Here is a 23445-nt window from a genome sequence, read left to right on the forward strand (position 1 = left end):
AGATCTGATTGAGACACATACATATTTATGTATATTTTATATAGTATATATATATATATATAATAATTTACAGAATAATATATGTATATCTATATTCCTGCTCATATACATATTTCATAAACTTATGAAAGTCCTCTCCTTAAACCATGCAGTGCATTGTGTTTCCTCTATTCAGCTTAACTTGAACAGTATGTTATTTCCGTAGACGTACAATGATTTCAATTTATACAAATTATACAAAGATTGAAAATGCTAAAAACATTTGCCTCTGCGAGAAACGATTCTCGATATAGATGGTATCGAACAAGAGATGCAAATTGCAAATTTGTTTTAACGAGTGATTTGTAAAAGCGATCGTTCTTTAGTATTTTGGCAAAAAAATATACATACATAATTGTCCCACACGATACATGTGAACGTGTTTCTTGTCTATAAAAGTATCGGGATACCGCGTTATCGTTCCATCTAATTGTGTAACTGATGCTTCGGATGGCGCGCATAATTACATGCACAACTCGCGCCCTTTATCTCTCTCTTTATCTTTGTACCTACAGTCACAGTCATTGAACATCTAACACGATGATCCGTTTAATACGACTGTCGGATTGGAAATAGTATATTCTAATCATTACGTGTAGCCCGATTTTATACGTGACTTAAATAGAGAACGGACAAGAGAGAAAAGACACAGAAGATTTCTACGATGGTTCTGTAGTGACTGTGGTTTCTGATGATGTACTTACAGGTGGTACCACAGTCGATTTGCACGCTGGAATAAATTCAGCTGCATCTGGATTTAGCGTGCTCTGGAAATTCACATGTATAAGCGGCAATTGTTAGTTAAAAGGTTTAAATAAAGAATATTGCTCTCTCTCTCTTAAAGCACAATGTGCTCTTTGTTTTCTGTTTCTTGCTTTTTTCCTCTTTGTGGTTGTTTTATTGACAATTGTATTTCTCATCTCTTCCAAAGTTGACCAAGTTTTTATTGGACAATAGAAAACAAAGAAATTGGACAAGAAGTAAAAAATAGTAAAAAGCAAGAAACAGAAGGTAAAAATACAATGTAGAATAGACTTGAAAGAAGAGAAACATTGCTTTAGGTACCTGCTTGGCGAGATCGTCTTGCATTCTCAGACTGCTTAGTTGTTGACAAAGTTCAGCAGCATTATTGTCGGGAGTGCCAGTAGCCGTAGACCAAGCAGTAGAACTCATATTTCTTTGATGTTGCCTCTCTTCTTCCAGCATCGCTTCTAAGCACTCCTCCATCAATTCTTCCTCTTCCAGTTGTTGGAGCACCTGATGCCGACAGAAACGTCGAGTGCGGAATAAAGAATAACTGTGAGAAGCTTTATATTTATAAATATGGTACCTGCTTGTCAAACTCCTCTTCATTTTCCATCCAGAGGTACTCGGAGAAGTCTCCATCGCCTATCGCTTGCACCTCAGCCTCCGTGTCGCTGTTGTTGTCCACATAGGAAGTGATGCCTGTTTCTTGTCCGTAATAAGTCCCATTTCCAGACCCGCCGTTTGGGATCTTCATTTTCATAGCCAGTGTATGTAAACGATGCGTCTGCTGATTACCTGCAAATTCTTGTTATCAGCGTCTCACTTCACTCAACACCGTCGTCAAAGATAACGTCAAGAGACTTAAAGACAATTTTATTGACACACGGACAGCGCCGTGTTTCTATCGACAGCCGCTCAGAAATAAATAAACAGTTGAGATAGTATTGAAATATGATTCTCCAAACGGACACTTCGCTTGTAAACAAGATACTCCCTCGGGTGGTCAATTTTGATTGCGCTCCCACCGGTCCCTTGACGGGCGGAGGGCTCGAGGCGACGTCAGGCGAGAGTGCCGCGCGCAACCTCGAGCCGGGACGCGGAGGAGCAACTTGGGTCAAGAAATCGCGAAATCCTCGGACTCTCGCACATATGGGAACAGCGACAAGCGACCCCCCGATCCGGCTTTTCTAGCGATTCTTTAGTACCCCCCGGAGTGTTTACCTGAAATTTGGCGGCCCGGCGACCCCGAGACAGTTCGGTGTCGCTCTGACTCTCTCTCTCTCTCTCTCTCTCTCGCTCTCTCTCCCTCGCTCCTCTCGCTAATGGCACATAGCGAGAACGCACGGCGCGAGAATCGTCCTAGTCACTTGACAGATGAGGTCGCACGGGCGACCATATTTGCGAGCGCGTATCGTACTCGTATCGTATCGAAATCGGACGGGTTGGCGCGTCTCTCTCGCGCTCTAGCTTTCCTCTCTCTCTCTCTCTCTCTCTCTCTCTCGCTCTCTCGTTCCCCTTATTGTTTATCGAACGACGGTTGGCCCGGATTACCCTCCCGAGGAGTAACAGGGAGACGGTCGCGTTTTCTCCATCGAACTTGATCACGCACGCGGAACGTACCTTCTTCTGTGATAAAAGGGTCCTCGGACTCGCTCTATGTCCTTCGTCCACCTTCCCGTCGATCGTTTGTGCTCGTTGCGCGAAATATGCGCGTGATTTACGCAGTTCACGGACACGTACCGAAATACGTGTCGTTCAACGCAAATTAGCGATCGCACAGTGCTGCCACCGGCGTTGTTGTTAAAATCCACAGTGGGAGCGCTGGTAAAACTCCGATTACTCCGAATTTTCACCAGTGGACCGCCTATCGCGGATGTTCGGGTACTTCGGCTCCCGAGGATTATGTCGTGAGAAATGACGAAATCGCCGAGCTTCGAGGAACGTCTGTCGATAAATCGGAAACGCGAGGCTACTTGCTTCGCGAAAAATAAAAAAATATTCCGCTGGCGTCTTAATTTTATCGATTTTGCGACGTTATAATATGAATTAGTGAAATCAAATTTAATTAAAAAATTATATAAAAAGATTTTATAGGAAGAATTTTACTTTAAATTCTATATAATAAATAAGAGTATATTTAAATTAAATTATTTAAATATAATTATTTATTCTCCAAAATTATTTTTTAATATAATTAGAAATAGGATATGTTAAAAATATGATATTATTACAAATTGCATTAATCATTAATTAGTTGTGTTTATTAATTCGGTGATGTATGTACGTATTTAAGTATTTATTGTACATATAATAACATCTACTATTTACAATGGGATTTTCTATTTATTGCTACTTGCCTATATATAACATTGTCTCTCTCATACACTCGATAGAGTTATTATTACCACTATTTTCGCAATGTAGAGTAATCCAATTGTAATGCTAATTATAGCTATACAACGAACGATGAGAGGAAAATAAATACGGAGTTATCGTGGCGTCTTTATCCCGACAGATGTCGACCCCGACGACGAATCGCGGACGATCGAAGCGATCGCGAATCGTCGCGACGCTCGGAGGAATTCCTCCTTTTTTCCCATTTTTATTTTTACGCGGGAGGGGAATGACGTTAAAACATGATGTTAATTTCTCGAAAGTATGCGCGACGGGCGACGGCTGCGGCGCGCGGGATTGACGCACGTAGTGCCGAGCTGCCGAGTGTGTAGTGTGTCCGCCTGTCCGGCCGGTCTGGATTCCGGCGTCGCATGACGCATCCCTCGCATCACGCACGGCACGGCGCACGGCGCACGCGAATCGTCGCGCGGTCTATTTACACCGCGGCGCGACGTGATTGGCCCGGAGACGGCTGGCTGGCGCAGCTGACACATGCGCGTGCCGACGTGCGTCAAAACAAAGCACGGCAGCGCTGCCGCCGCAGCATTTTGTCGCGATTGTCCGTAGCGACAGGTTGCATTGCATCTGGTTGCGTCGTTGCTCGAGTCGAGTTGTGAGCGTCGTCAGCCGTCAGCGTCCTGTCGCGCACATATACTATACTGTACTGTACGTTTACGTGCGTTTCTGGTGCTCGCTCGCCCCCTTAGCTCCGTTTCTTTCTATTTCCTTATCGCGAGCGACTACACTCCCACGAGTGCCACACACGGCGCATCGTACGGCGATGTCGTCCTCGGCGAAGTACACGTCGGACGAGCAGCTGAGCGGTAAGTAAAGCGCAAAAAGGAAAAATACCATACGCGCCGCACCGATCATCTACACGTCAGACGCGACGGCCATTTCGCGCGATGTGTCCGCCCACCCGCCCGCCTGCCCGCCTGCTTGCCTGCCTGCCTGCCTGCCTGCCTCTCGTCCTCCTTCACTTCCTGTAAAGCGTAAACAAACGTACTTCATCGCCGATGTTGCTCCGTTCGGCTGGAGCGTTAGCGTCGAGAAGGAGCGGCTGTCAGATTCGACCGAGATGTCTCGCTACCGTTCAATGACATCCTTGGAGAACGATTGTCCCTTCGATAAATTTCCGCTTTCGTTCGTCATCTGACGATCTCGGCGCGTCTCCGAAAATCGGAGCAATCCGTTGGTTCACGCCGAAATAAGTTGATGCGACGCGACGCCGCGCGTCGCGGCGCAGTTTTGGCGCCATTTCGGGCCTACTTTCAACGCGCCGCGTCGCGCCCGGTGCAAGATTCAATTTTTCATGTCTCGCGCGCGCGAATCGATACTTCACCCCGGCCGGAGCTTCGCGTGAAGTTGCACGGAGAGCGAGGTGAAGCGGACCAAGCGAAGTACGCTGGATTTGTTAAGTCCGGTCGCACGCTTCTCATGGAAGTAACAATGCCTGCCTCCCAACACCTCCAGTTTTTTCCAATTTTTTTCTAATTTCATTTAATTTTTTGTGTACATTCTACATTCCCGATACGCTATTTTCTTCTAGTTTTTTTTTTAAGAAGCATCCCTCTCGTCTGTTTCTAGAATCTGATTTTTTAAAAATTTTATCATATTTTGTACATTTTACATTTTCGATACGTTCGATATACTCTTTTCTACATTTACATTTACCTTCGGTTATTTTTTGATTATTTGTTTTAAAATAAAGCGTTACGGAACAGAGTCATTATTTTCTTTATAGTATTTTGCGGAATGTTTTGGTCCCAGTTTAAGCAAATAAATGTGCAAATATCTTTTATCGTATGTTCGCTTCTTTTGATATACGTATATAAGCTGGTTATAGATAAAATGTTTGTGATTAGCAATGCGATTTAACTGCGCTATATTTATTCGGAAATAAAAATAGCACGGACATTCGCGAGAATGTTCAATAATAACTATTATAACCGCAGATCAAAGACTTAATTATTTTATGCGCGTAAATAATGCATTATTTCCGTCTTTTCTTCCGCATTTTATGAATAAGGTAAGATAAGAGCTGAACGTTTCAATATATGTGTCAAAGAAGTCGTGGATTATCAATGATTGCTTTATCAAGAATCTAAGAACAATGGCTTATGCGAGAAAAAAATACTAAATTTTAATAAATATTTATTTGAATAGTAAACTAAACATTTACTTACAGTAAATAAATATTTACTCCAGAAAAAAATAATTGTTAAATCAAATTAATAGTTCTTGCAAGGGAAGAACGATTTTGTATTGTAAGTATTAAAAAATTTAGTTATAGTTACAAATCTGAAAATATACGTAGGAATTTCAAACATGATGAGTAAAAAGTTTTAACATTCTAGCAATTAGTTTGAGGATCCTACATAATTTTTTCGATTTAACAAAGTTATATTTAAATTTGTATCTAGCTAAATATTGTTAGATACTTTAGCAAAATGGCCTTTCTGTGTCCAAATAAATATATTTTTATATTTAATAAACATTTAATTTGTACTTGATTGAATTAAAAGAAAAAGGAACTTGATAATAAACTCGCAAAATTAATTCCATATATAGTTAAAATTGCGCGCTTTGCGCGAAAAAATTTCCGTAGACACCTACCGATATTTTTTACAATTTTTTACAGTCTCTCGTAATATGGCTTTATATATAATTTCCTCAGGAAACTTTAGACTGCGAGGAAGCCGATATTTCTGTGGTTATCCTTTTACAGTAAAAGAGAGGTAGATGTTCTATTAAATAATTTATAAAGCCTCCCCGATAATAATCTAAAAAATATGCGAGACTTTGTAAATATATAACTTTATCATTTTTGTAATGATTTCTACAAAAATAATTTACTCAATACGTTTTCTCTTCATATAATCTTAGTTCTGTTCCTCTGATCAAATTTCAAGCCGTAATTGCTGAGATCATTATGCCGAGATTACCGAGATAATAAAATCTTTACATTTCTTAATTAAATTTTATCTGCGCTTTTGTTTATAAAATGTTTTAATTGTAAGTCGAATTATGTAGAGTGCTCATTTTACCGATTAATTTTAAATCGTTTCGTTACCCACTTTGCCACGCGAATCTTACATACGAAAGCCACTTGAATCGGGCACGCGTATATACTTTTACTACTGCAATCTTTATCTCTGTTTGTTTTGCAAAGTGTCATCTGGTCGATAGCCTCGACGAAAAAAGACATAGGCACCTGCTTTCATCTTGTCATCGCATCGCAATCCTATCTGTTTCTTCTCCGCCGCCACGCGTCTTCTCTCGCTCGTGTTGAATTACGAGTCGCATCTTTTTTAACATTAACAATAGCCGGTGTCGTTCTCGGCGAGATGAATCGCGAGGTAAAATAATGTTTTGCAAAAAGTATCCGAGACGCTATAAAGACTGCAACGCTAAATTTATCCGCGGCTCGGATTACGGCCTCCAGTTTCCCTCGTCGTATTACGAGAAATTAGATACCGTCTCTGTAATTTCTGGATTTCTTTATTAACGCTGTAAAGTAATTTTCATCTATTTTTTTACTTCTATGTAAACTTCTATTCTGCTTTTTGCACATGAGTTTACACTGGAAACATACTAAATTTTAATAAATATTTGTTTGAATCGTTTTAAGTAAATATTTATTAAATACAAACATATATTTATTTGATACAAAAATCAGGTCATTTGGTGTTTAACTATCATTAAAAAAAAAAAATATTTTATTTATTTGCTGTAAGTAAATGTTTAGTTAGTACTATTCAAAGAAATATGCATTAAAATTTAGTAAATTTTTTTTCTGCGTGTTCAATTGCAATGCTGTTTTCGCGTAAACGTCTAATGGCATCTCCACTGCGTGATTTATTCGCGTATATATATTCCGACTCGCGGAAATCGTCCATAAATCGTGTATAGCTCGCACGACCTATTAACACGGCAAAGTATTTAACCCCAGAGGCAGCCGAGTAAATCTCGGACCAAAGTGAATAGCGAGTTATTTCAAAGCGAATTTAACAAAAAGTTTTAATTGCTCTTCGGAGAGCAGAAATGGAAGTCGAAGAGAATGAAAATGTAAAACAGTATATAAAGTTAACATTTTTTGCTTCTTTTTTCCATGGAATTATTGCAAGCATTTTTGATATTCTAAAAATAATCATCGTCTCTTTTGCCTTCTTCGATTGCTGGGTCATCGTCGCGAATAGAATTGGGTCAGTGTCCTGCGAACTCGCGCGTGGCCCGAGTGTTCTATTTAAATTGGACGAGCCCTAGTAACGAGTACACCGCTCGGTCAAGATCAGGGCCGTATCTGTCACAATGAATGTCGTCGTCACGTCTTTCTCGTCATTAATTGAAATCGTATAACAAGATAATGTGTTGTGCGCAGCAGAACTAATAACATCGACAATCTCGAACGCTAGAACGTTCAATGCCACGCTTGATCGAAAAATAATGTTACAATACTTGTTATCGGTATCTAAACTATCGAAGCGATATCAATTTAGATCATTTTAGATATTGATAATAAGTAATGTTACTTTGCGATCAAGAATGGCATTGAATGTTCTAGCGTTAAATTATCGATATTATTTCTGCGTTATATTTAAGTTATGTTTAACCATATCTATTGGTTGCCATTGCTCCAATTCAATACGTCGTTAATTTAACTGAAACAATGAAAAGTTGAACCATTTAACTAAGAAAAATGTAAGTTTTACTCTCAAGTTTAGTTTATTATTTACTAAATGCATACATTCATATGATGATGTTGTTTACTTTGAAACTACAACTATACAAATTAATGGATTGATTTACATTTTGACATACACGGGAATTATAAATAACGAAATATTATTGAATTTAAGAGATTGAGTTATTATTGAAATCTCTTGTTGTGTAATTGCTACAGCTCATACAATGAAAAATAATCGGGGAATTTCTGAATGATTTTTTAGAAAACGAAAAAATCTTGAAAGTTACTCTTCTTTTTCGTCTGTACTCTTTGATTTGCAAAGTGTGATAAATAAAAAAGGTCCGGTTTTTCATTATCTGATTAACTTGTGGTTTAAACTGAACTTGATGATAATGTAAAAATTGTGTTTTTCTAGCTATGGTTCATTAAACTAATAGTATTGTAATTTTAAAATTACAAAACACACATACCATCAGTTTAGTGATGGATTAACCATATCTAGAAAAACACAATTTTTACATTATCATCAAGTTAAGTCTAAATGACGAGTTAATCAGAAAACCGGGCCGTTTAAGTGAGTTTGCGCGTACGAGGAAAATTAATTTCTCGAATCGAGAAATTAATACTATACCTCCGAGATAACTACTGCAAGAGAGAAACTGCGTTTCGGAGGGCGTGAGTCGTCTTCGCGAGTTCGTTCCCATTCGCGGTAACGTGATATATACGCGATCTTCCGCACGTCGTTCCAACGGATCTACGTGATCGTCCTCAAGAGTCTGGGACTCATTAGAGCGGCGCTGACCCGAAATCATGAGAACGTACTCAGGAGCCTACGTGACTCGGCTCACGCGAATACTCGGATACATTCTCTCGAACAGCTCGTCAAACCACTGACCTGGCAGGATATACGGGTCAACCACTAGCTAACGGGGGTACCGAATTTCCATTGAATCGTTTGAGCAATTTTCGACAACAAAGTTTCGATAAATACGCGAATGAATTTCAATATTAAGTACATGCGCCAATATATAATATATGATTCACTCGCCAATATCGATACACATCGATCGGTGATTAAATTACGTTATTGTAGAAATAGATATTTTTAGATATAGATATTGATTAAAGTAAATAATCATCGGTATCAGTCAGAAACTATCCATCCGATCATTATTTGCGGCATTATTAAGATAAGTATTTATCTCGACTTTCCTTTATTCAGGTATAATTTACTTATCGTCGTACATTGGTACAAGTACCGAGCGGTCATTATTGACTATTCCTATTTTTTAGATTAATGTTATATTTTTTATGTAAAAGATAGAATTTTGAAATTCTTTGATTTTTTTCAATATTTTTCAAATTATATCCTTTATTATATTGATGAAATATTTAATTTTTCACTACTTTCTTTAGTTTTATAATGATTTATTCGTTTTAGTGAGTAAAAAATATTGATACTTGTAGTGTATTAAAATAATTTACATATTGTCGTCGCTTGTTTCTACTGAAATTGCATCCCAAACACGATCGATACTAAATTATACGTGTATCGATAAATACTAAGTATTCACAGCTATAAATAGAGTCGACTTGAAAGCGCCGCCGAACTTGGAATGTAATAAATTTATACTTTGTACGATGCCTGCCACTATGCATAAATAAATACAAGAATATTTAGGCACGGAGTAGTTTGCGCTCGCCTATTTGCATCTTTATCTGGCTGTCAACGAAAGGAAATGTTTAATTTAACGCACAGATAAGCGGTACGTTCGTAATTATCCGATTATCGGCTGCGTGCACGCCTACGAGTATGGTGTACTAATCGAAATGACGGCAGATTGTCGAAAAGGGGAAGGTATCTATTTTTAACCGTAAGCTTCGCCGCCGGTCCTTAATCCGATTGATCGAAGCTACCCAGTAGCAATTCCACAGACGTAACACGTGGTAAACGTCTCTCGGATGCGATGCGATCTTGCGGAAATTTCCTCACGATGAGACGACAGGACGGTTTATAACTTGCGGGAAAATAGATGAGAATTTGTATGCTTATTCATTTCATTAGCTAAGCGTATATAAAAGTATATAAAAGCGCTTAAAGAGTTAAATGGATATTCTTTGTGCAGACTAAATGCGTTAAATATCGCGTGAAATATTTCCATTGTGTTTTTAATTAACTTTCATAATGTTGAGAATAAATGGCTGTTAAAGCTTAAATAATGTTCAGTTTGAAGCAAATTATATAATTGTCATAATATTTATCACTGAATAGTTTGTCGGAATTTGTTATTTAAAGTATGTATAACCACGTCAAACGTTTAAACAGGTTAAATACAGCGATGCTTCTACTTGCGGTTAGTTGTTGATACAATGGAAGCTTTTGCCAGACACGTTTACGCAACAAGTGACAAAGCGTCGGAGATCACCTTGCACATTCTGCGGTATCATGATACTCTTGTAGTGTCAACACGTGCTGCCTTGACAAGCACGTGTTTGTTCATGTACTGTCAACTTATGGCTAGTTGGTGCAATATTGGCTGGGTTCAGCAGAGAAAGCAGCTTTGCAACTGTTGTAAACTTTTGTAATATGATTGGTTTATACATATTTAGATCCAGTGAGGAATTAAAGGCAGAACCAATCGTATTAAAGAATTTTGCAACAGTTGCAAAACTATTTACTGAACGCTACCATCGTTTTTTCTCTACTTGATAAGTATCACTTTAGCACATACAGCTTTTCTGAATTCTTTGTAAGGGCATAAAGTACATATATTTAATATTTACGCATTAAACTACATGTGAAAGTTGTGTTCATAACATTCTGTTTTTATTGAGCAACACATATTTATAGATTATTTATTTTATTTGATATTAGTTTTATTATTATAAACAAAAATTTAAAAAATAATAACAAAAATCTAAATTTTTTTATATAAATATTTTAAGTACTAAAAATGTCTTATGCAAAGTTTTATTGAGATTCACCAATTAATTTATAACAAATAAATATTTTGTTTATTTACTGAACAATTAATGTCTGCATCTCAATGTAACTTTACATAAATATTTTTGAATTCATAAAGTACTTATAAAAAGAATGAGATTTTTATCATTATTTTATAATACATTTTCATATATTTCTATTAGAGTATAAATTAAAAAAATATTACTTTTTATTAAAATAACTTTTGATTCGGATGGTAAACTGTTTTGAATTTTGTTGTATTTCTTTTAAATGCAATTTAGAATAATCTGTATTTTTTTCAAGTATTTCTTAACATATTGCATTTGCCTTACAACCTCCTTAATCATATCTTGAGTACGGAATGAAAAATCATGACGTTATAAAGTATGTAATTTTTTAAATATTGTTAAATTAAGTTAAATTTTTCATAAATATATGTACTTCTGCTGTCGCTTTAACTGTGTATCAAGTGAATGTTTGACGAGTTTGATAACATGTTATATTTACTGAGAAACAACAAAACCATCTTTCGTTCCACGTGAATAAATTCTGGATAAACGTTAAAAATATGCTGTTATTTTCATACTTGAGTTGGAATGGGCAGTGCGATTGAAAGTAACATATCAAACTCACCGATTGATGACCCAAAGCCAGGTTAATGAAGTTTAAGTGACAGTTATACTTATTATAAGTTAATTTACGGGGATAGATAATTGGCAAATGATATGACTAGAAATCGTGCATGTTCAACGTGAAATAGCAAGATATCTTTTTAGAAATCAATTGTAGCGATTTTTATATAGACAAAATCGTACCGCGAGATCAAATTGAAGCTAAACGCAGCAACGTGAGTTAACAAGCCACTAAAATACATTAATAATTAGTGCAACGTTTAAGACACCTGTTCACTTACTGCTATCTTCTGCGACATCAGAAGCGAAAATACACAATAAAAATTCTTGCAAATTATATTCGTATAGAAATATTTTTCAGTAAAATAATACTTGCAATTGATACAATAGACTGAAAACTGTCTTATTTCGGGGTGAAATAAAGGCTCTCATACTGCAGAGATAATGTTAACAAAATTGTCCTCGAATACGTGGCTAATAAATAAACAATAAAAAAGTTGAGCATATGCCACACACTAGATCTTGTTAGTGAATAATATCATAAATATATTCGCATATAGAATTACAAGAATTAACGATAATTATGCTAGTTATTGTATACTGAAGATGGCCACATTCAGGACCGAAACGTTTATATATTGTGATTAATTGTAACTAGCATAATTATCGTTAATTCTTGTAATTCTATATGCGAATATATTTATGATATTATTCACTAACAAGATCTAGTGTGTGGCATATGCTCAACTTTTTTTATTGTTTAGATAATGTTAAATTCATAATGTCAAATTATTTTCAATTTGAGTTTTTTTTAATCATTTCTATAGATTGTCACTGTTTCTACTCTATATGTCATTAATTTAACTAAAACAATGGAGTTAAATAATTTAACTCATAAAAATATATTAAATTTGACTCAAGTAGTTTATTATTTACCAAGTGCACACATGAATATGGACGCTGTTTATTTCGAAAATAATTAGAGAAATTAATTGATTTATATTTTGACACACATAAAAGTTAAAAATACAAAATGTTATTTAACTCAAGAGATTTCTTGACATCTAACAATAGGGGGGAGGGGGGGGAGGAACAGAAGTCTTAAACTTTTATATGTAAAACAATCAAAAAATGATAAAAAAAATTAATGACGAGTATTATATTAATTTATGTTAGTAAAATAAAATCTTTTTTTTCGTACTCTCCGAGACTCTAATCCTTGCATCTCTGAACGTGGCAGTCGGAAATGTTTCACGTGCATCTTTTGTCGCGGTTTGCCATCTTAACCGTCGCGTTAGATTTGCGTCTAGTGGGCGATTTATCTCGCGGATAGAAGCTCCGATTTGTCAGCGCTACCAAACGACGTAATCTGTCCACGTTAATTCGCACGAGATCGCCGCTGATCAAATAATGGCAATCCTCGAGTCTCTGAATAGGCACTCCGGTGCTTTGATTCCCGACGTCCATCGACGTTCGCAGCCTGAGTGCACAAAGTAGCGATAAGTGCGTCCGTTCGTTCGTAATCAAGCAGGAATTCTGCGCGCGGCCGCGATTAACTCGCAGCTCGTGAATAATATGAGAGGATTATGCAAGTAAACGCGGTTTGCGCGGTAACGTATGCCGAGTAAACAACGTTCCGCTTCGCGCGTCGACGCCGTCTGTTGCGAATCCGGATGGATTCAGACGTAACGAGAATGGCGGCGTAGGTTGCGAGTTGGCGTTTATGAGCTGCGAATTTAAACGTGTGCGGAATTTTTGTGGGATGTGATCCCGTACGACGCGAGAAAACGTCCAGACGACAAAACGGAGACAGAACTGACGTGAGAAACGGGAGGTTTCCGTCATATGTCGATTGTTTTTCTGCGTGTACCACATTATGTAACGTGTATCAATAAATTAATGCTCAATGATGTAACGTAAAATCGTTTAAGGTTATTAAGGTCCTGTTCTATCAATGTAGATTAACTTATTTAATCTTGGTTTAATTTACTTTTTAACTTTTTCTAACTCTAAGAATTAAAAAAAGATAAATAGTAAGTAAAACGGAGATTATTAAAGTTCATCTTACATAGATATAAATCAAATTACTAATATTAAGGAGCATTAAAGCCAAGGTTGATTCTTTTCGCAAAATTGTTTTTGTTTCGTTATTATTACGTAGTTGATTTAAATTACAAACGAAGTTTCAACCTCTATAATTGAGTCATCTTCAATGTTGAAGAAATCATTAAAAATTTTAATGATTGCATGTGCATTGTTTCGACACTGAAGATGACCCAATTATAGAGGTCGAAACATTTGTAATTTAAATTAACTACACAATAACAACAAAACCAAAATTATTTTGCGAAAAGAATCAGCGTTGGCTTTAATACTTCTTAATATTATTATATAGAGTATATAATATAATAATATTATATACTCTTACCGTACCATCTACAATTTGGTACCTCATCCATACTATCAAGGGTCACTAGAATCTCTTCGTTTTTTCACCTCTCTTCAAAATAATTCAAAAAATCTCTAAAAATTCACCAACATACTTTCAACTTTCTAGAATAAATATTGAATCTTTATTTTGGAAAATAATAAAATGTAGTATAATTTATAATTACCGAAAGACTCATAAGTTGGGAAAAAATGGCATTTGATTTAAAAAATTATAACTTTTCATATTAAATGAATATAAAAAAATTACTCCAGGGTTTTGTAGTTTAGATATAAAGTTATGAAAAAAGAAATACTATAGAACTTCGAATTCTACAAAAAGTTGAATTATTTGAACACATGAATATGAGTAATTTTCAGTAAGGGACATATAGAAAAAATCGAGTTAAAATACGCATTTTTTTATTTTGTTGTAAAATAATGTATTTTTTCATTAACAAAATGTAAATCTTAATACACATTTAGATAAATTTGTAAAGAAAAGCGTGACTCGCCTCTTCAGTTTTATCTATTTTGTCGAAAAAATAAATAATTCTTTTAGAAAAAAAAATTTTTAATGAAAACAAACATTCAGACATTAATTTAAGGTGAAAATAGAATACTTACAATGATTTTGACACAATTTTTATTTTCACAAAAAAGCTAACATCGTATACTCACAAGGTTTTTTTACGCGGCAATAACAAACGCCGGGTTGACCGAGCTTGCGAGAAACTTGCACGAACAGGAATCGCTCGGTCACTAGTTACCCATATTAGTACGGTAAGGGTTAATAATTTCTATTTTTCTGTGATTAATCACTAAACTGATTTGTAATAATAACTTTAAAGTTGCTACAAAACCATCAATTTATTAATTAATCATAGCTATAAAAATACAATTTTTACATTATTATTATAGGTTGAGACCAATCACAAGTTAACAAAAATGAAAAATCCTGATAATTTTTTCAGGATTGATCCTTGTCTGTGTATCTGATGTCGCGTAATCAGGAATTCTTCACGTTCGATTTTTTGTCGCAATTCATCGGCACATCTGGGAAATTAAACGGAACAAAATGTTAGTAATGTGCAACATAATTTTAAATTCCGTTATATCTTGCATGGTAAACATCGAATGACGAAGTATGTCCAAAGAATTTACGTCAAGCGATGCATGTCTTGCACGTTTCGAACGGTGTCAAGCGTTTACTAAGTCAACTTTTCCATTTTCCAACAACCTCGCTACGATCTAACATCGCGTACATTTATGACATTATCGCGCGCATCTTTCCGAAGCGACTAACAATAGAAATTGATGTATCGCATTCGACCTTCCTACCTGCTGCATTGTTTACAATATACATAATCTTGCGTGCTCGAACGGAACAATATCTACGGAAATTCTTTGTTGGGAAAATTGTGTTTTGAAAATACTTGGACGAAAAAATATTCGTTGTATACCGCGATCATGCTATTTTCTTTGCTGATAATGGTTAAAAAATTAATCGAAACGTACATTTAAACGACCAATTGTAAAATTTTTTTATAACAAGTATTTTGAATGGTTTAACATCAACAAAAGGATTTTTTGTTGAAATATTAGCACACTGTCTACAATGTCGATTCTCACTAGCCTTATAATTTTTTGCTTTTTATCGTATTTGAAAATATTCTTAATCGGTGCGCTTATAAAATGATAGACAATTATTTTATTCCGATAAACAGGTGGAATATCGTCACAATGTTTCTGCATTCTCCTTGAAAAAAATCTCGTAAATTTTATTTACAATCTTAATGCGTTAATATCTTGACGAATAGAACGAATTATAGATATAGGTATTCATAATCGGTTCTTATTTTAAAAGCATCATAATGTCTTAAGATGTTAAAACGGCTCTGTGATTGACTTATGATATCTTAAGGCTGTATTTAAAACGGTCTTAAATATGTAAGAAGACTATGAATACCAGCCATCGAACGCCGCGCGTGCACAGTAACTATTAATTTTTACAATTCACATTCTTGCAAGAGCATTAATCGCATGCGTGCCTACATATAGTCGATTATTCATTTCGAGGCAAGAAGTCGCGTGATAAATCCAGTGTGCCGTAAATTTTCGAATGTTCGTGCGTAACAACGAATTTATTGTTTGGTCTTTCACATATTTATATCGCCACCGAACGAGAACGTTAATCTCGCATACAGAAAAACAATATTAGATCGACGTTATTGTAGTTTATTTTTACCTGCAATTATTTGTGGAATAATCGTACGAGAGAGCGAATTTTCTTTTCTTTCCGCAAAATGTGAGTCTCGACGGTATTTTAAAACAATTAAAACTATGTTTATGCTTGGATGTCGATCGCATCCAATTAGGCGAAAGTGCAAACGTGACTAACGACGGTTCACGAATAGGTGAACGAACTCGAAGTAAACCTTATCGCCCGGATGATTTGTACGGTTAGAAGAGCGGAAGAGCTGCGGCGGTCATCGCGCCATGCTAATGTCGCACGTGCATCACACGTGACGCGTGACGACCCGCGTGAACATCACGACGATTTATGGTGACTGACAAACCGATTGTCTCAATCGACCAACCTGTTTTTATATCCTCCCTTCGTCCTATCAATTCTCGTGGTACATTATAAATTTGCTTACGCAATCGATAAGAACGTGAATATGATGGATAGGAGTTTGATCGTTAACTAATTGTGGTTGATCTTTTTAAAACGATTTTTTGTTTTATTCGGTTTTATTTTTTATTAATATAATTAATACAAATATTTCGAGGTCAAAAATTTAAAATACAAAGTGTCGCACGTTTTAGAATAGAACGCGGTTGCGTCGCCGAGAAAATCAGGAGCGCAGAACGTGAACTCTGATTAGTGATAACGTATATATTTGTAGATATTAATTGAATTATGGAGAATGAAACTTGTTTACGAAAATCTCGTTTATTAATTGTTTCTACGACGAAGACTTGCAAGTTGAAAATTAAGTAAGATAAAAATGTATGCGCATCGATAGCGCGGTCGTTTCGTAATTATGCAGGGAATAAAGGCGCGGTTGGAGCGAGGAATATAAACGTCTGTTATGCTGTTAGCAAATCTATCGTCACGTACGACGGTAGATGAACCCGAGATTTCATGGCGATGAGATCATTCTCGTTATGTGATAATTATGTTGGAGCTTGCAAGCGCAGATATTTATCATACCGTCTCACATGTGTGAACTTTAACAAATTATATGTTATATGAGTAGCTTAAATTCTCATAAAATAATTACGTAAAATTAACTCGCCTGACGTAATAATTTTTATTGCAATAACATTAGTGTAGCACAAAATTTAATGAAGTTAGTTATAAATAAAATAAAATTAAATTAATATAAAATTTCGTAAAGTTGCTATTTAAAATTTAATCTTATTTATCTATTCGCTATTCAATTTCATAAACATTATCTTTTTTATTTTCTAATACGTTTTACATATTTTATTGAAATACTTTTTTTATTCTTATTTAAGATGACAATTATCATCTCGTGAATTTTCATTGCAAAATGAAGTAGTGAAAACTACAAGATTTGAAAATAAAAAAGTCTACCACTAGACATAGATATGATCTGTATCGCTCATACACTGTGTCTCTCTGTCTGACACACGAACAAAAGAAAGTTTCTCTCAAGATTCCTATATATTTTGTTTAAGTAGGTTTATCATTAAATAAATCTTCCATTATTCGATTACACAGCTATAGACAGTATCGATATAACTCTGTATTGTGCTACTTAGTATTCCAATCAGCTTATTGCACAGAAGTTAAGAGTCGCATATTTATGTGATAATTTGCAAATTGCGAAGTACGATTCTTCGTTATTTCTAAATTAGCAAAAGATTTGTATCATCAAAAGATGCATAATTTTGTATTATTTATCATTATATCATTATTAACCAAGATAATTACTCTTACAGTCCAAATCTGATGATTTATTCGGTCTACATTTGGCAAAACACTTGACTAATTAACAAACTCATAGATTTCAATTTTATTAAATATATGATATAAAGATTAATATTGATCTCGTTTGATCTTATAGTGAGATGGTTACCTTAGGAAATCGTTACGCGTCATTTATAACTATTTATTTTGTAATGCATGCTGAGTATTTTATTAGCATACACATAGTTGCCACAGACCTGGAAAACCGGGAAAACCGCGAAAAGTCAGGGAAATTGAAATTGGTTATGGAAACCGGCAAAAGTCAGGGGAAAATGTAAAAACGTCTAGAATTTCAAAATTTGCTCACAATTTCCTTAAACTGCTCCTATTCCAAATAATTGTTATAGTTTTTTAGATATTATATCTGACGTTTATAGTTCGAAACTTACGCACTTTAAACGATTTTAACAAAATAATTCAAATTTATATTTTATTCAGTATTTTTATTTGATCTCTCTTTTTCGTCGTAACTGCATTCTTTTTTTTCAAAATTAATTAATTTTTTGCTGGCTTTTGCATTCAAAATTTTACTATTCTATTAAGCTTTTTTTTGCGTTTTTATAATATAGCTTTCCTACAATCCTTGAGTCTAAATGTTAAAATTTACATATTTTATATTAGTCATGGAAAATTTTCCATTTTCATCTGGAAAACCTGGAAAAGTCAGGGAATTTTTAAATTCATTTTCTGTAGCAACCCTGAATTACAATGTAAAGAATGAAATTGTTCCGCCAAAACAGTCATTTTAAAATAAACGCGTCGGAAGTCTTATTTGTATATCGCATTTATTTATATATATCGAAGAGGCAAGTTTGTCCTTGAAAAACCATTAATGCAAATACACGCTCACCACATTTTTATCTGTTAAGTGTACACGTGTATACAAAGCGTGAATCACGTTATAAATGTTATAAAACCATGTATATAAAAATAATCGTGAAGTATGATACGTAAAGAACATGATATTAACGGTATATTTATTAAAAAATAATTTTCTTTGAATGCAATGATTTCTTAGATGTAATAATTATTTTCGAAATTGTAATTTTAATATTTATCCACTTCAAAATATTAAATTTCTTCTATGTTTTTGATAATTTTATTTGCAAAGATTAGTACTATACATATACGATGAAAATTGATATAAAAATCGACGTTATATTATTTATAAGAAAAGAATATGAAATTTCCCTTCAACTTGACCTCGTGAGGTTACCGTGATCGATACAGTGGTTGTTGTTGCTATTTTTAAAGATATTATAGTGTGTCATCGCGTATGTCGTTCAACGACATTCATTCTCCGTACAATATGCACCGAATATATCGACATCAGCGTGTTAAAATTTAAAAGCACTTTAAAGATATTAGAAACAACATTTAACATTAAAATGTTTCCATTAGTACATTAATAATTAAAATTGAAAAATTACGATACATGCAGTGTGGTCTATTAAATTTTCGCTAAAGAGATATGGATTTCAATTTCATCAAGGGTTTTTTTTAATACAGAAATGAGGTAGTTGCTTCTGTTAGTATTTATTGTAATAATAAATTTTATTATTTCTGGAAAGAAATTGAAAAATTACGATACATATTATGATGGAGTCTTATTAAATGTTCACTAAAAAAGGTATATAAATTTCAATTTCATCAAAGGTCTTTTCAATACGGAAAGAACGAGGTCCTTCTTTTTAGTACTTATTACTGTAATAATAAATTTTATTATTTCTGAAAGAAATTTGTTCATGACAATGCGAGTAAAATATAATTGAGTTATTTATTTAGAAAATTACTGTTGGCAGTTGTTATTCATTCTCTCTCGATCGTTTCTAGGAGATAAAATTTTCCTCGCGTGCGGAAACATTGTATTATTATCGAGGGACACTGAAAAGTGGCTGCTCCGCGAATTGCTGGAACTATTGTAAAAGCTCGATCGCGGAATTGGATAAGCATTCAGCACAGAATAACAATCTTTTTTCTAACTGCGCAGAGTCCTGGGTGGAGCTGGTGCCGGACCAGCCGCTGGCGGCCCGGACAACGCCGACGCCGTTTAGCATTACCGGCGAACGTGAATACCTGCGACTTCTCAGGGAAGCACAGAGGGATTCCACACATTCATCCGCGAAGCATTCCCTGGCGTCCTCGCGCCGGGACACTCCGAGGGACAGGTAAGACTTTATTTTCCGGATCTTTTATCTTCCAAGTAAGTTGGCGACGCCTCGGCGAAAATCGCGTGGGACACATAACTTTTCGATACTTTAAGAACTAGAAAGTAAGCGATTTCAGAGTAAGATACCGCTTATCGAGAAGTTTGGGAAAATCTTCTCGATGGTCGATGTGCCAGAAATCGAATTAAGATTTTCGGAAATTGCGACGATTAAACTTGGACAGTTCTAAGCAAAGTTAACTTTTTGCACAGTTTATAGAGCTATGGTATACAAAATAAAAAAAAAATAAACAGTAAGATTTAAGCAGTAAAAAAATCAATGGATTTGTTACTGTTTACGTTATGACTTTACGATATCTACTGTGATTGTTTGAATTGTAATGCTTCAATTTTTGTGTGCCATGGCCTTTAAAGTACCCTTTCTGATGCTGATGCTCGACTCATTTTTAGCATCAAAATAGATCTTACAATAAAAATTGATGAATATCAAACGTCACTTTTGACCTATTTTGACGTTAAAAATGAATGTCGAGTATCAGCATGAAAAGATACTTTATACGCACGACAGAGCCAAGCACACGGGGATTCGAAAGGCGCTTTGAAACAGTATATAGCCAACTCTTATAATCTCAGGATAGTCTGAAGACTCGGCCAACAAAGCCGGCCGTTCAACTATACACTTATATTCACTCAAGTTCTCGGTGCGCAAAAGATGGCATTTTCCCTCGCATATCCTGCACGAGTATAACGAGAGAAAACGTCCGTTTCCGTTCTCTTTCCTTCTTGGGAAGGACTTCGGAGTAAGAAAAGAAGCGTCGTGAGTCAGAGGCGAGGAATGACGATCCGTACACATGGAGAACTATTTTTTTTTAGTCGGGCTTCATCATCAAGCGTCGGGGCTCAAGGTCGCGTAGATAAAAGCTGTAGAAGGCGAGTGACCCTACTGAGGTACATTATAATTTTGCTTAACGAATTGCGGATTTTATACATAGAAATAACTTTAGAGTAAAAATTCAAAATCATAACTAAAAGAATAATTCCTTATTTTTTGAATTTTATGATGCGAGGCTGATTGAAGGGCTACAAAAATTCATACTATTTTTTTAGAGCAAACTTTTCATAAATTCGAGCAGAATTTAGTGGATATATAATTATTATAATTACTGTATTGTTACCTGCACCTTTTAAATTGATTTTAAACAATGCGTTAAATTGATTTTCAATTGCGATCGTGTTGCAATAATCGTAGCAATGTCGTAAAGAACAAAGTTATAGTTACAAGTAAACATTTATATTTTTACTTTTGCTGTTTAGACGGCTGAATTAACACGTGGCTCTTAACAGGATTAAAATAACGTCATTGAGAGACCCGCGCAAATATCTTGGCAGGAGAACAACTAATGCGCGTTTGTACGACTTGCTGACAAGGAAAGGAACGTAGTTCGATATCTCTGTGCACAGATTGATCTATTAAAAGTATTAGTCGCTGATTCTCTGACGCAAAAAAATTTTTAATGATTTGCAAGAAATATTATACACAGTACTCAAGCGCGTCATAATAAAAAGCATTGATCTGTGGTCATTTGTGTACATGCTTTGTGTTTTTACGTGTTTCTCTAACAATAAGTAATATTATCTCGAGCATGAGAAAGTCATGATTCTGTTATTGACAATACCTGTGCAACAACGAATATCTAGTTCAATTTCGAGACGATATTCTGCGATATATAACGTCGTGCACGTCATATTGAATTATTTAACCAGCTTTATGTTCAGTTCTAGTAATGTAAATTAATTTTAATCTCGGTTTAATTTATTTTTTACCTTTTTCTAATTAATTTAAAACTTGAAACAGATTAAAAGTAAATTAAATCTAGATTAAAGTTAATCTACAATACATTAATAGAAGTGGATATTATTTACTGTATCGTCTGTACACTCGGCGTTATCACCCGTCTTCTTTGTGAAAAAATTTTGAAGAAGAAAATTAGCGTAGGCTATTTAACCAGTTTGGCAAACGACACGAGTACGGCAGTTGTTAAACGTTTTAACACAAGGAAATAAATATATATTTATTAAATATCGTTTCTAACGAAAAATTTTATCATCATTATGCACGAATTAATAAATTTTGATTTTTTCAAAAAGGGAAAAAATTATAAAAAATTAATTTTTATATAAATATATAACACACACACACACACAACACAACTGTTAGAAATGTCATTACACCGCAAAAATTGTATTCTTGAAAGATGTACTTAATATTTCCTCTTAACAGATATAAGAATATTTCCTCTTGAATTAATAATATATTCTCGATTTGCGAAAGCGATCGTCGCCATACGTGTGCTACACGCGCGCTTCACACGGTGAATTTGATGATGTCCCCCTTAAAACCATGCAACTTTTGTCTGAAGCATTTTTCTCTAAAATGTATTGTTCAAGAGATATTTGAGATCATCGTTTAAAATAGGACATCCTATACATTCTCATATTAAGAATATGAGAATACTAATTTTTATATGATTACCCTCTTAAATTAAGAGGATCGTCTCAGCGCTTATTTTAAAGGAAAACATACTATACGTAAGTGGGATATTCTTAAATTAAGAATACAATTTTTTCGGTGTATAAATTAATCGAGCTCTTAATATTAAAAACAATATTACAAAAACAATAGGCAACTAAGAGCTAGTACATAGTTATTATTAATGTACATTACAATTCTTCTTTATTCCTCACCTGTATGTATATATATTTCTGATGTTTCGGCTGCTTTTTTCAGCCATCTTCATGGTATAACATTAGGCTTAATAATCCAAAAATTTAAATGCAATTGTTCTGAATGTAGGCGCAATTAGTCAACTCAGAGTAATTCTCCATTTGATCATGCAAACAGCTCTTCTTAACAAGTCAAGATTTGTAAGATCTAAATACAAAATCCCATTCTATATTAACAAAACTGCTTTCTATATTCATTCCATTTAAAAACTCACCGGTTGTACTAATAACTTGCACCTCCATCCTGTTACGCACACTTAACCCTTGAACACCACACTATTTTCGCCACCTGATTTCACCACACATGGGTTACGGTAACCCTGGAGTCTGCTTTCGCTTTTATCCCGGGATCTAATGCATCAATTTTAACTTCTTTTTTTTTAATCGATACAACAGACAGTAAGGAGAAAGAATATATAGATAAGAATATCATAAAATTTCCGAAAACCAAGATATTTTGAAAAAAAGGAAGAAAGAAATTTCAAAATTAAAAAAAGTCGTTGTTTTTTTAAATAAATTAGTTATTTTTCAAAAAAATGATACAAGGTTTTAATTTACAGAAATCGAAACATATTAAGTTGTATTTTAAGAAAAAAAATACAT

The 23445-nt window shown here is 34.7% G+C and overlaps 2 protein-coding genes across 3 annotated transcripts in view; one reads left to right on the forward strand and one right to left on the reverse strand.

Moving 5' to 3' along the window:
- Positions 1-100: 100 nt before the first annotated feature.
- Paip2 (polyA-binding protein interacting protein 2) lies at positions 101-2789 on the reverse strand. 2 transcript variants are annotated; one of them, XM_018519752.1, is made up of 4 exons: positions 2407-2789; positions 1370-1581; positions 1105-1296; positions 101-806 (listed from the first exon to the last, which is right to left on the reverse strand). In XM_018519752.1, the coding sequence occupies exons 2-4, from the start codon at positions 1544-1546 to the stop codon at positions 699-701; spliced, it is 477 nt and encodes a 158-aa protein (XP_018375254.1). In that variant the 5' UTR covers positions 1547-1581; positions 2407-2789; the 3' UTR covers positions 101-698. The 2 variants fall into 2 exon arrangements, with proteins under 2 accessions (XP_018375254.1, XP_018375255.1); XM_018519753.1 differs by lacking the exon at positions 2407-2789 and adding an exon at positions 2008-2392.
- A 1097-nt stretch (positions 2790-3886) lies between these two features.
- Positions 3887-23445, forward strand: part of BNIP3 (BCL2 interacting protein 3) — a 42381-nt gene continuing 22822 nt past the window's right edge. The window contains exons 1-2 of the mRNA XM_018519768.1: positions 3887-4004; positions 19882-20059. Coding sequence (XP_018375270.1) covers positions 3962-4004; positions 19882-20059 — 221 coding nt within the window. The 5' untranslated portion in view covers positions 3887-3961. The remainder of the gene's footprint in view (positions 4005-19881; positions 20060-23445) is intronic.

The sequence above is a fragment of the Trachymyrmex cornetzi genome, unplaced genomic scaffold (assembly GCF_001594075.2).
Source record: "Trachymyrmex cornetzi isolate Tcor2-1 unplaced genomic scaffold, Tcor1.1 scaffold840, whole genome shotgun sequence".
Classification (NCBI taxonomy): Eukaryota; Metazoa; Arthropoda; class Insecta; order Hymenoptera; family Formicidae; genus Trachymyrmex; species Trachymyrmex cornetzi.